Below are 13,718 nucleotides of genomic sequence, written 5' to 3' on the forward strand. Positions count from 1 at the left end.
CTGACATCGCTTGGACCATAATCCTTTCTATCTCCCCACCCAAAACACACCATAGGGAATGCTGCTAAATGATCGCATTTGGCTAGGAATATGGGAGACAAGACAACTACCCACGAGGGAGGTGTTCTACCTGCAGTCAGAGGCAATATGCTGTGGGAAAAGTGGGATACTGGCCTGATCCAGCAAGCTCTTATGTTCTCAGGTTATTCTCGCCTTCCCTCTTGTGTGTATTAAAAAACCCTCTAAACAAACAAAAACCCCTGGGATTACTGCAAACTTAACTTCTGCCCTTCCCAAAAAGAGAGAGAAATAATAAAGAGACCTTGTGGTTCTATGTACAAGTATGGAACATTGCACTTAATTTCTTTTACATCCATTGGACAACATTAACTTTCTTTAATATATAAATCTCTCTGGATAGGCTGTGGGGGGGAAGGAAAGGGAGGAGCCGGGAAATCACTGCATTTCTCTATATACAGTTCCATTGGCTCAGTTCGACAGCACAGGCAGCTCATCCTCCACAACCTGAAGTAACAGCCCCAATTTTACTCTCTGGTCCATTTTGGTAGAGGAATGTAACTCTTTATAAATATGATTGATCTTCAGCTTTTGCACTCTCTCCAAACTCCTCCTCAGTCCAATATCCATTTTGTTCTCACTTCTCTCGCAAAGAAATGTCCCCAGGGAAGGAAAAATACTTTCAAAATCCTTAAAAGACTTGGAAAATACTGTGGGCTGGGGGTGTGTGGTGAGACAGAGACCCACAGGGATGTCATCTTTGCACCCGTTGCAAAAGTCACCGAAATGTTTTGTCTTTGAAACTTCCAGCCCTCTCGCCAGGTTTGGTGGGCTCTCTTTGGTATGGTGCCAGACCTCTTGATAACCTCCTGGCCCCAGGACTCTGTCGTCAATCGCTGGCAGGATGATGAGGGGAAATAATCTCTGGTTGCTATAGGCAAAGGAAGTGAGGTATGGAGCATCACCAGGCTTGCAGCGGACACTAAAAGGGGCAGGGGTATAAGGAGAGGGAAAGAAGAGGGAGGCAGAGGTTAGAAGTCATATACCAGGAGTGGAGAACTTCAGGCCCAGGGGCTAAATTCCCCAGGCCACCCCCTCACTGGCCAGGCTTCAAGCCGTCCTTGAGTGTTCTTCCCAGGCTGGAATGTGTCATTGAACTCTGATTATGTCTCTTGCTTGTTGAGATGGGAGGACAGAGAAGGGTGTGTGTGTGTGTATCAGCTAGCCTACTGCACAATGGTAATGTTTACATTCATTGCTGTGCCCACTTTTGCCTCTTGGCCTAGTCCATCACTGGCATGTGGCCCCCAGGAGGTTGCTCAGAAAGGAATGTGGCCCCTCAGGGTCAAAAGGGTTTCCCACACCTGCCATGTACAAAAAGATTACCTTGGAGAAAAGAGCATTTCTTTACACTGTAAAGGTAAAGGGACCCCTGACCATTAGGTCCAGTCGTGACCGACTCTGGGGTTGCGGCGCTCATCTTACTTTATTGACCGAGGGAGCCGGCGTACAGCTTCCGGGTCATGTGGCCAGCATGACTAAGCCGCTTCTGGCGAACCAGAGCAGCGCATGGAAACGCCGTTTACCTTCCCGCCGGAGCGGTACCTATTTATCTACTTGCACTTTGACGTGCTTTCAAACTGCTAGGTTGGCAGGAGCTGGGATCGAGCAACGGGAGCTCACCCCGTCGCGGGGATTTGAACCGCCGACCTTCTGATTGGCAAGTCCTAGGCTCTGTGGTTTAACCCACAGCGCCATCCGCGTCCCTTCTTTTACACTGTAGGATGGTGTTTTGATCTTACATTTTTATGCTGTAAACCGCCATGAGATCTACACATGAAGGGCGGTATACAATTATTGTTGTTTGTTATGGTGTGTGTGTGGATGGGACCACTGTGAAAGGTTCCAGACATTTACAAATCGGTTCAGCTGGTTAGGTTAAAGTACAGAGACAGGGCGGGGCTTCAGTAGCACCTTGGACAGCTCCCTGCAGAGCTCAGCCTAGTTGCTCCATAAGAGCAGCACTCAAATGTTGCTTCAGCACTAGCCACCCTCAGACTGAGCCTGAAATAGGAGCTCCATCTCCATCTCAGTAACTAGCTGAGATGAGCCTCTTCGTTTAAAGTGGCCCACCCTGCTACAGCACTTGCTGGCTCTGACAGAGCAGGGGAGAATGCAGTTGCACTAGGACATGGTGGTAGCCAACATGGTGCCCTCCAGGTGTTGTTGGGTTTCCAACTACCATCAGCCTCAGCCAGCCTGGCCAATGGTCAAGGATAAAGGGAATTGTAATCCAGCAACCTCTGGAGGGCTATTTCTGCACTAGGGCTTCTGAGCTGGAGTCCTCCCAAGTCAGAGGAAGGCAAAGCAACCTCATTGGACTAGAGAGCTACTTGCACAATGGGCTTCTCTTGTGCAAGTATTTCTGGCTTAGTAGGCACATCTGGGGATGGCACCAAGGACCATTCCACTCTGAACCCCCCTGACCTCATCCCCGATTCCTCAGTGTCTGGTAAATAGGCAGCAGGCTGCATCAGTTCAAGTTTTTTTGTTTTGTTTTTTAAAGGGCTTTTTAAAAGGATTTTAAAAAATCATCTTCTGTGGCTGTTATTTGAAGGTTTGATTGCACTTTCTACTGCTGGGGTCTTTGCTGCTTTGCTGCTGACTACTGAACTGTATTATGATCTGAAGGTTGGAAGATTCAGGACAGACAAAAGAAGATACTTTTTCACCCAGAGCAAAGTTCAACTATGGGACTCGCTCCCACAGGAGGCAGTGATGGCCGCCAACTTGGATGGCTTTAAAAGAGGCCATCTGGAATAGTTCACTCGGTAGAGCAGGAGACAATTAATCTCAGAGTTGTGGGTTTGAACCCCACCTTGGGCAAAAAAACCCACCCTGCATTGCAGGGGGTTGGACATGGCCCCTTCCACTTTTACAATTCTATGGTTCTATGGCTTTCAATAGCTACTTGCTACAATGGCTATGCTCTACCTCCACTGTCAGAGGCAGCAATGCTTCTGAATGCCAATTGCTAGAAACCACAAAAGGGAAGAGTGCTGTTGAGCTCAGGCCCTGCTTGCTGGTTTCCCCACAAGCATCTGGTTGACCACTGTGAGAACAGGATGCTGGACTAGATGGGCCATTGACTCAATCCAGCAGGCTCTTCTTATTATATTGGATTTATTTAAATTGACTGTTTATACTGTAAATTAGATTGTATGCTCTAATGTTTGTTAACTGCTATTAATGCAAGTCACATTGAGAAGGATACACTCTGAAAGGCAGCTTAAAAATACATATATAGGTATATGTATTCCAGTATCTATCTGTAGAATCATAGAATCATAGAATCATAGAGTTGGAAGAGACCACAAGGGCCATCGAGTCCAACCCCCTGCCGAGCAGGAAACACCATCAGAGCACTCCTGACATATGGTTGTCAAGCCTCTGCTTAAAGACCTCCAAAGAAGGAGACTCCACCACACTCCTTGGCAGCAAATTCCACTGTCGAACAGCTCTTACTGTCAGGAAGTTCTTCCTAATGTTTAGGTGGAATCTTCTTTCTTGTAGTTTGGATCCATTGCTCCGTGTCCGCTTCTCTGGAGCAGCAGAAAACAACCTTTCTCCCTCCTCTATGTGACATCCTTTTATATATTTGAACATGGCTATCATATCACCCCTTAACCTCCTCTTCTCCAGGCTAAACATGCCCAGCTCTCTTAGCCGTTCCTCATAAGACATCGTTTCCAGGCCTTTGACCATTTTGGTTGCCCTCCTCTGGCCATTGACTCAATCCAGCAGGCTCTTCTTATTATATTGGATTTATTTAAATTGACTGTTTATACTGTAAATTAGATTGTATGCTCTAATGTTTGTTAACTGCTATTAATGCAAGTCACATTGAGAAGGATACACTCTGAAAGGCAGCTTAAAAATACATATATAGGTATATGTATTCCAGTATCTATCTGTACTTGGGTTTGAAATTGTTCTTACATATGAAATTGTTTTTAATATGTTGTTATAATATGGAATTGCTTCTGATTGTTTGTGTATGTGTACGGCAGTCATTTCGACATGTGGAGTTGCTTTAATTGTTTCGACATAATGGTATTTTTTATTGTTGAGGTTTTTGCTGTCAAATTGCTTCAAGGTATTTTTCTTGATAATAATTTTTATTAGTTTTCAATTACAGTCCAATAATAGCCTCATTATAACACGGTATTTTTATGGGAATCAAACAAATAAATTTAATAACAATAATTTTTTTGTATTATTTTATGTAAACAACTTAGTAATTGTTTTTGATTATGCACTGTGTGTATGTGTGTGTGTGTGTGTGAAAATGGCTGAATATAAATATAAATATGGGGAAACAGCTAATTGCTGCCGATTATCCCAAACAGCTCTCTTCTGAGTTTTCTTTACCACCAGCACCCATGCCCATGTTTGACTGCCCCAGCGAGGCTGAGCAAGCAGCATCTTGCTGGGTTTTGATTAAGAGGACGCTTCCTGAATCCAGGAGGGCTTGTTCCAACACGCAAGCATCAAAGTCAACTGGAGGGCAAGATGGAATAATCAATCAAGGACAAAGTTATGGCTGAGTGCCTGGCAGATGAATCGATAGAGCCTTGCTAAGGAAATGGTCTTCTTCCCCCAGTGGTGTGGATGCGCCTGATTGCTTGACTGATGGCGAATGGTGGGCAAGCGGTTTCTCCGGCTCACTACAAAGGGTGGGAACCCAACAGGAGTGGGGGGCCTTGAAAACAACACTTTCGCCTTCCAGTGCAGTGTGGTAAACACTTCTCTGCAGGCCCCATGTGGTTCCAAATCCAGACGGTTGCCACCAACCAATATGGAAAACACGCTCATATAAACAAATCAGGCAGGATGGTGGAAACTGAAGATGTCCAGAAGGAACTCTCCAGACAAGGTGAACAAAAGCTCAGTGTTGTAAATTGGTGTAAACTAGAGGGGGAAATTATTTTCGCACACACAGAGATTTCACACACTGGCTGTGATGGATCTGAACTGCTTGTGATGGGACATAATCTCATGGTTCTTTCTTAGGCAAAACGATTGAGGGATTTCTCAAAAGCATCCTTACCAAACCGGGCAAAATGTCTTGGAGGGTTATTTGTATGTTTATAGACATCCTTAGGACTGGAATGAGGTTGTCGCATCAGGCAAAAATATCTGATGAATATTTTTAAGGGGATAATTAAACTTTAGCTAAGAGGGAAATTCTCCAAGGGGGTTTCACACCCATTTCTCATTGAACCATGTTTGCCGTTACTAGGCTGGTCATGATGATCAGTTAAACTAGACTTAGCCCCATTTAGCAGTCTGCCAGGGGATGGAAGTTCCAGTCAAATCAAATTCTGTGGAATCATAGAACCATGTAGAGTTGGATGGGAGCCCTGGTCATCTAGTCCAACCCCCTGCAATGCAGGAATCTCAAAACGCAGTTCCTCCATCCATTCTGAAACCGTAACGGACCCGTTCCAAATGTGCTAGCAGTTTTATTGCTGCACCACTAGGAGGTTAGGACTTAGGAACATAGGAAGCTGCCTGACACCAAGTCAGACCACTTGTCCATTTAGCTCAGTATTGTCTACACTGACTGGCAGCAGCTCTCCAGGGTTTTAGAATTAAGACATTCCCAGTTCTGTCTGGAGAGGCTCAAGATTGAACCTGGAAACTTTCGCATGTGAAACATGTGCTCTAATCACTGAGCAATTGGTGGCCCTTTCTCAATGCACCTAACACTCATGCAAACCCTGGCTGTAAGCACCCACAGAGACTTCCATTCATCAGCCCCTTCTGAGCAACCTCCAGGAAACACTGGCCCTGTATAGGAATCCAAGCTCTCGTTCTAGCCATTCTTGAACCCAGCCCATTATAATAATTTTGGCACGCCTTGTTTTCTTTTAAAACGCGAAAGCTTATCTGTTGAGAAGTTCAAGGTTTTCTCCTCTAACTATCTGTTAATCGATAAAGGCTGAATATTTCCCACGGTCTGCAAAGCTGCCTTTAAAGCAGGAGAAAAGAGGACCTTTTGTTAGAACTCCTCGCTAAATGGCTCAGGCCATTTACAGCAAAATGGACTAGTTAGGGGATTTTTATTTTTTATTTTTTGGAAGGGGGTATGTGCACTAATGTGTCTCCAAAGGTTTCATGAAAAGAGGAGGTGTAAGGGCCGGGTTATCCTCTCCTGACTTCAAATCCTACCCCTGAGGCACTAGGCACAACAAGATCCTTCCTCAGACCTTCCAAGTGCTAACACATTGTTAGGCCCTTCCTCATCTCATCAGGCTCCAGCCCCTAACTCCTGGGCTTGCCTCCCTCAGGAGACGTGGCAACTCTAGTTGTATAGGAGTGTTGTCAGTCAGCTAGGAGGCTGGCAGAACCCCAGCTCATATCAGGCTGTGCCTTTGTTTGGCATACCAGTTTCCACAAAGAAGACTTGGCTGATCATTATTTACCTGTTTACTGGAAGACATATTGGTTAACGAACTGATGCTGCTGGTATCCGTGACCACCATGGCTGAAGGGAACCGGGATGTATGGGAATACTGAGGGGGTTCCTGCTTGTGCGCGTACACTGTGGAGGGAAACGACAACAGCACTTCTGTCATGTGAGGCAGCGGGGAAGACAGGCAGCCCTTTTAGCATGCAACTATAAACGAACTCACCCCATCAATGGAGAAAGACTCACTCCAAGAGACGATGACTCTTAGTTGGGGGGTTTTATTTTATGGAGTTTTAAAATTTGTTAGAAATGGAAGCAGGAGCACAAATTACACTTATTGGTCCCCAGTCCAGAACAGAAACCAATCCAATGAATGCAGTTGGTATTTGTTGTTGTTTTCAGCTTGGAAACTGAATTATTACATAATAATTATTACATAAATTTCCACCACAGCCGACAGCGAGGCAAATAATGTAATATTGGGAGCTGAACCGCAGTGGAATAGATACAGTGCTGCATGCAATAAATATGGGTCAGAAAAGAAATCAATGCCATCTTATGCCCCTAATGCAGTGCCCCCGCCATCCCTTATCCTTGGAACAAACCTATGACAGAACTGAAGCTAAGAAAGACTGAATGGCCCCAACATCACTCTGTAAGCTCTGAGGCCGAATGAGGATTTGAACCCAGGTCTAACCACTACACCACAGTGTCCCTTCTGCCCTGTTTTCGCTTCTCAGTCTGCTGTCCAGGCCCCTCCAACTCTCCCGTCTTAGGGTTCTTTATTTTAAACTGGACTTGGACCAGGCAGGGCTGTGTTCTGTAAAAAGCATGGCGATCCCTACTTTCGCTAAGGCAGTGATTCACAGATTCTGTTTTTTTCTGGGAAACCGGGAACTAGGAAGGAGATTCAACGTTTTAAAATTCTGGCCCCTGTAGCAACTGCTCCTCCCAACAACACAGACAGACAGCACCTCGACCACATCTGCATCATACATTGAAAGCCATCCTGTAGCACTTTAAAGCATCATGGCTTCCCCCAAGGAATCCTGGGAAGTGTAGTCCACTAAGGATGCTGAGAGTTCTTAGGGACTCTCTTCTTTCCCTCAGGGAGCTGCTATCTCCCAGAGCAGTTTAACAATCAATCCCTCTTCCCCAAGGAACTCCCAGAATCCTGTGGGGGGAGCCATGGCTGTGAAGGCGGTATAATACCTCTTTAAATGTATGGTGGAGACGTGGGCACAATTAGTCGCTCTTTTCACCTCGGGAAATACCTGACAAGATCCTTACTGTGTGAATTCTGCAGCTGCGTCACCATGAAGGGCTGCTGTGCCATAGGGTTGGGCGATTGCTGCATGATGGGCTGCTGGTGGGGGCTGTGCAGCTGCTGGGAGAACTGGACAGGCTGCAGGGCTGCCAGGCTGCTGGCCACGCTGTTGATGACGGGGATGCTCTGTGCTTGGGAACTGTTTAGGCCTGGGAGAGAGAGAGAGGAAGAGGGGGAAAGGGGAAACAAATTAGACAGGGTGAGGAATCTGGGCCCTTGCAGCTTTCTGCATGTCTGGAATGTATTCCACAGTGCAAAGGTATACGAGTCTCATCCGCTGCTGTTCCCCCTTTGCTTCCGGCTCTGACCACCACCGCCACGCAATTCCTACAAGGTAATGCTTCCTTGATCTGGAAAAGGTCCCTCAGATTATTCCTAACATACATCAATTACCTTCCTGCCTTGATTCACACACGGTGGTACAGTGGTACCTCCGGTTGTGGTCAAGATCCGTTCCGGAGCTCCGGTCAGATCCCGAGGCTTCCGCAACCGGAGGTGCCTGTTCTGCACATGCGCACGGCACAATAGAGCACTACTGTGCATGCACGTGCAGTGAAACCCGGAAATATACTTCCGGGTTTGCTGCGTGCGTATCCCGATGGATATGTAACAAGAGGGGCACGTAAATAGAGATAAAATTTCTAGAAATTCTTAATGAAAGTCTCTAAAGCTTTACACAGAGTAAAAAAAGGTAAAGGTAAAGGTGTACTCAGAGTAAACCCAATGAGATCAGTAGACCTAAGTTAGCTATGTTCATGAATGGGTTTACTCTGTATATGACTAACATTGAATGCAATCCACGGCTAGCCAAAAAAAGCCTTCCTTCCTTGCCCTCTTCAAAGCTCACTTTTTTCTGTGAAGCCTCTGGCCCAACCCATTCATCACCATGTGCTCTGCTGCAGACAGCTAATGTGGTGCTTCCCATACGAATGATGGACTACATTTCCCATCATCCATTCCCATTGGCTCTGCTGGCTGAGGCAGATGGGAGCTGCAGTCCAACAACATTTGGTGGGTACCATGTTGGCTATACCTATCCTACTGTACCTAAGCTTAAGTACGTGTAACTGTAATAACAACATGTTATTTCCGTGTTCACACCTGTTTCCATTTTCCTTGGTTCTTCTCCCATTGTTGAACTTTGGGCTGTAAGATTCTCAGGGGAGAGACTTGTTTCCTGCTCCCTCTACAATGCCCTTCACACTGATGGCATATCATATAAATACGAAAGAAAGATACAGCCTTCCAGTCCAGCAGAAAAGCACTTACTTTGTGTGATAGCCATGACACCTGATAATGGCGCCATGATGAGGTTCTGGGACTGTTGTGGATTATGATGGGAAAAGCTGTGAATGTTCGTGAGAGTACTGACCGGGGGAAGCCCACCTCCTGGTGCCGTAATCTGCCAAGAAAGGAAGAAGGGGCAATTCAAAACTGAGGCATGGACAGTCAGCCAAACAGCTCTAGCTCCACTGAGTGTCTCATACAGGCAGAAAGTCAGGATATAAAAGTTACAAATAAGTAAGATTGTGCACAGAGGTTTGTGATGCAGCCTTTACTACTGTTGTATGTCCTTTTGGAAATCTTTTGTTGTTTTACCTCAGAATTCCCAGAGATACTTACTTTGAGCAGAGGCCTTCCAATTCACCTCAGATTTTCCTTTGGGGGAAACCCAGTAGCACCCAAGGCTTTTATATATTTACTATTACTTTTACATCCCTCTTCTCCAAGGGCCTTAACACCATTCACCACAGCCCCAATTTATGCACACAACCCTTGTCCGGCTAAGAGATGGCATTTGGCCAATGGTCGCTCAGTGAGCTTCATGGCCAAGTGGAGATTTGAACCCGGTGCTCCCAGGTCCTAAGTCCAACACACTTACCACAACACCACACATGCTCTTCCCTGGTCCTGAATGATTTTGCTATTCTTATCTCAAAAGTCCTTCAACATTCCTACAGGCGTCATCACCTGGCCTTCCAAAAACTGGCCTCCCATTTCATGGGAGGGGGGCAATTCCCTGGCAGCATTATTTGTAGAGTGCCGTGTGAGCCTGGCTACGGTAGTCAATAAACGACTTTCTGGACGGACGGCCAGGTTGTCTCAGAAGAGAACTATGCATCCCTGGCCAAGGGAGAGAAAGCAACTATAAAAACCACCCAGTGTGACATGAATCAGTCAAGCTAGGCCAAGGAAAATAACCCCACAAGGCGAATTTCTAGAATATTCTCACACTTCTGGTACTGAAAGCTGGCATTGCCCAAACAAAGAGGGGAAATAAGTGTTATAATACCAGGAACCGGGGGCTCGGGAACAAGGGGCTAAGAGAGGGCAAAAATGCTTCAGAGGTTGAACTGTGGATGTTTTGAACTGTTTCAAGATGGCTGTCATTACACTTTGGGCAGGAAGGTCCATTTGCCTGGCCCCATGGCAACGGCATCATTGCGTGTGCTAAAGTTCGCATTCTCCTCACAGGGGTCATTGGCCAGGCAGCCAGCCTCAGTGAGGACATGCCGTCCAACACACTTAACACACCCATTCTGGCCACACACTGAGCGGAAGATCAAGTGATAGGCCTATCTAGTGATAGGTGAGCAGTCTTTCAAGCCTGGTGTCATAAGAGGGGCATCCTCGGGCAGCTACTGCCACTGCCCGGGGCTCTCTTTTCCGGTGCGCAGAGGCCTGCTGGGCAGCTGCCACTATAAATTACCCACAGTTACTGCCTCTCAACCTGAAGTTATTAAGTATATATTAAGTATACCTGAAGGAGCGTCTCCACCCCCATCGTTCTGCCCGGACGCTGAGGTCCAGTGCCGAGGGCCTTCTGGCGGTTGCCTCACTGCGAGAAGCAAAGTTACAGGGAACCAGGCAGAGGGCCTTCTCGGTAGTGGCACCCACCCTGTGGACCGCCCTCCCATCAGATGTCAAAGAGATAAACAACTACCTGACATTCAGAAGACATCTGAAGGCAGCCCTGTTCAGGGAAGTTTTTAATGCGTGACATTTTAGTGTATTTTTGGTCTTTGTTGGAAGCCGCCCAGAGTGGCTGGGGAAACCCAGCCAGATGGGCGGGGTACAAATAATAAATTAATAATAATAATAATAATAATAATAATAATTATAATTATAATTATAATTATAATTATTATTATAACCTAACATGACTAGCAGGGTTGTTGTGAGGTTAAAAATGGGGAGGACCTTGTACTCCATCTTGAGCTCCTTGGAGGAAAGATGGAGTATCAATATAACTAAATAAATAACAAATAAGGCTGGAGCTAGCCCTTCTCCTTGAGGAACTTCTAATAAACCTCTGAGGCAACCTAGGGAAGGAATGGGGGAGAAAACTGGCTTGTGTTTTCATTTTTACTGAGAAACTACCTAATTTGCACTTCGCAGACCAAATTCAAATGCAAGTATCCTTCAAAAATGGCATGTCTCTGAATTTTTGTGATGCAGCTCTCCAGCCAGCCAAAAATGCATACTTAGGTGAAAGTGCGCATAAAGATGTGTGCATTGGTGAAATTAACATAGAAAAATGCATTAGATTATGAGAACTGGCTTGCAGAAATGGTTATATTAGTAAAAACTGCATACAAATATGTATTTATGGGGGGGGGAATTGCACGAAATTGCTGGAAATTTGCATGAAGATTTTTTTTTTTATAGTAAATTGCTGCGGAGATGTAAAGAAACCAAACACTATAGATTTGTCAATTTCTTCTTTACAGTCCACCAGAAACACAGATGATTGAAAGCAATTTACAGAGGGCATATCTACTAAAGCTTTCAGCACTCTCTGATCATACATTATAAGAAAGTGGGGGGGGGGGGGCCTTCCTTCAACGCAGGACACAATTCCTTGTAAGCTTACCTTGAGGAAGGAGAAATTCCTCAAGTCCATGTCGCCTCAGTCAGGCATGCATGTGATACAAAAAAACCACCCCATTTACACAAACCATTTAATGCATCAGCAAATCTTGAAAAAGCGATTAGGGACAGAAAAATATATGAATTAATAAGGACAGGGGAGGGGAGTCACCTGACCAGGAAAGAATTCGACCCCATGGTCACAAAGAAAACTTGCAGAGGCACTCTCCAGCGTTATGACCCTGAGTGCAGAGTCATAAAAGACTGACTGCACACCCAGAGATCAGACTAACACATGTCGGGAATTAAGACATTGGCAAAAAGCCTAGGCAAATTCCAATGCAGATTCTGATTTTACCTGATGGGGCTAGGAGACAGATTTCATTTGATTTTATTTATTTGAAGGATGTATAATATTTTTTGACGATCATGCACCACAAAGCACTCACAACATACATCGAAACAGAAATCCCAAGTCTAAATGAAAGGCAGCATAAAACCATTTTAAATATCAATGTGGTAATAATTCTAGAAGCCTACAAAATGGAAAAGAAGTAAATCTGTAGCATAATAACTAAATTTCATCTAGACACCCACCAACCGGCACAAAAGCTCAGCTCCTGCTTATATCTAGCAGAAGAGGACCTTTGTAGCCCCACCTCTTTAGACCTGCCTCCTTAGCCCTTGGTCCTGCCCAGTTGGCTACTAGAGGGTTTATAAAGGTTCCCCACCTCTGCTTAGATAAAAAGTACAGTGGTACCTTGGTTTGCGAACTTAATCCGTTCTGGAAGTCCATTCTTAAACCAAAGCGTTCTTAAACTAAGGCTTGCTTTCCCATAGCAGCGGGGGACTCAATTTACAAATAGAACACACTCAACAGGAAACAGAACACATTCTTATTCCAAGGCAAAGTTCACAAACCAAAACACCTACTTCCGGGTTTGCAGCGTTCTTAATCCAAGTTGTTCATAAACTAAGCTGTTCTTAAACCAAGGAACCACTGTAGTTCTTAAAGGCTCCAAGGGACTTTGAAAAACATGCTGTGTTTAACTAGTTTCACAGGGCAATCACAGGGCCCAGTACCTTGCATTAAGAGTTTCCACGTAACACATAAACATGATATAGCACAGTTTAAATGCTACCTATACACACACGGATTGGCCAGTGCCCATGACATCGCTAGGAAATCACCCATACTCCCAATCTCAGGTTAGTTTTGCAGGATTTCTTTTAAGAAAATACTTTCAGATTCTAATTACGTCATGAAGGGATGGTTAAATATGCAAACTCTGCTTTTGAAAACAATCACACATATATACACACACACACACCCTTCCCCAAAAAGGCAGAGTCCACCTGAAACATGGCAGAGGGAGAAAGACCAACAAATGCCTTTCATTTGTCAAGGAGGGACAAAGCTGGGATCAGCCAACGGCCAAGAAGTCTGCCCTGAGCTCTCTTTTTATATAATGTCTTCTTGAGATAGAGAGCTCGCCCTGCCATTAGTGTTGTCATTCTTTCCATCTCTATTGGAAAAAACAGTGGCCTGGTTCACAAGTAACACTAAACCATGCCTAATGATAACCATGCCTAATGATAACCATAGTTAATGAACCATAGATTTGAAGCATCTGGCAGACAATCACTTAAACCATGGAGGGTTTTTTTATGCCACAGATTTGTTAGAAGCATTAGCAACAGCAGCCAAGCTTTGAGAGTGGCTTGAATTTTTTTACCGTTCTTCACTTGCAGTGACGGTTCCTTAATCATAATTAAGGAGGTTTGCTTGTAATGTTAAGCCATGGTTAATGTTAACGAAAGCTAATAAACCAACTGCAAACCTTAGTTATCCATCTTTAACCATAGTTAACAAGCCATAGTTAAACTGCTTAGCTGGGTTCACACATAACACTATGCCATAGTTTAATAAACCATAGTTTACTGTTACATACGAACCAGGCCATTCTTACTTTTGCTAACATCTGTTGGCCTGAATGTAGATAGTGATGGGGTTAAAAGAGAAAGGGA

General features: G+C 45.0%; 1 protein-coding gene across 3 annotated transcripts in view; it reads right to left on the minus strand.

Annotated features, from left to right (window-relative positions):
• Positions 1-361: 361 nt before the first annotated feature.
• Positions 362-13,718, minus strand: part of HNF1B (HNF1 homeobox B) — a 59,961-nt gene continuing 46,604 nt past the window's right edge. For 2 of the 3 annotated variants that reach the window (XM_080983023.1, XM_080983021.1), the window contains exons 6-9: positions 9,090-9,222; positions 7,784-7,969; positions 6,507-6,625; positions 362-1,000 (exon numbers count right to left, since the gene is read on the minus strand). In XM_080983023.1, the coding sequence (XP_080839149.1) occupies positions 980-1,000; positions 6,507-6,625; positions 7,784-7,969; positions 9,090-9,222 (459 nt within the window). In that variant the 3' untranslated portion in view covers positions 362-979. Of the gene's footprint in view, positions 1,001-6,506; positions 6,626-7,767; positions 7,970-9,089; positions 9,223-13,718 lie in introns of all 3 variants that reach the window. The other variant, XM_080983022.1, reaches the window with a different exon arrangement.

This window comes from Podarcis pityusensis (genome assembly GCF_964106645.2).
Source record: "Podarcis pityusensis genome assembly, chromosome: 15".
Classification (NCBI taxonomy): Eukaryota; Metazoa; Chordata; class Lepidosauria; order Squamata; family Lacertidae; genus Podarcis; species Podarcis pityusensis.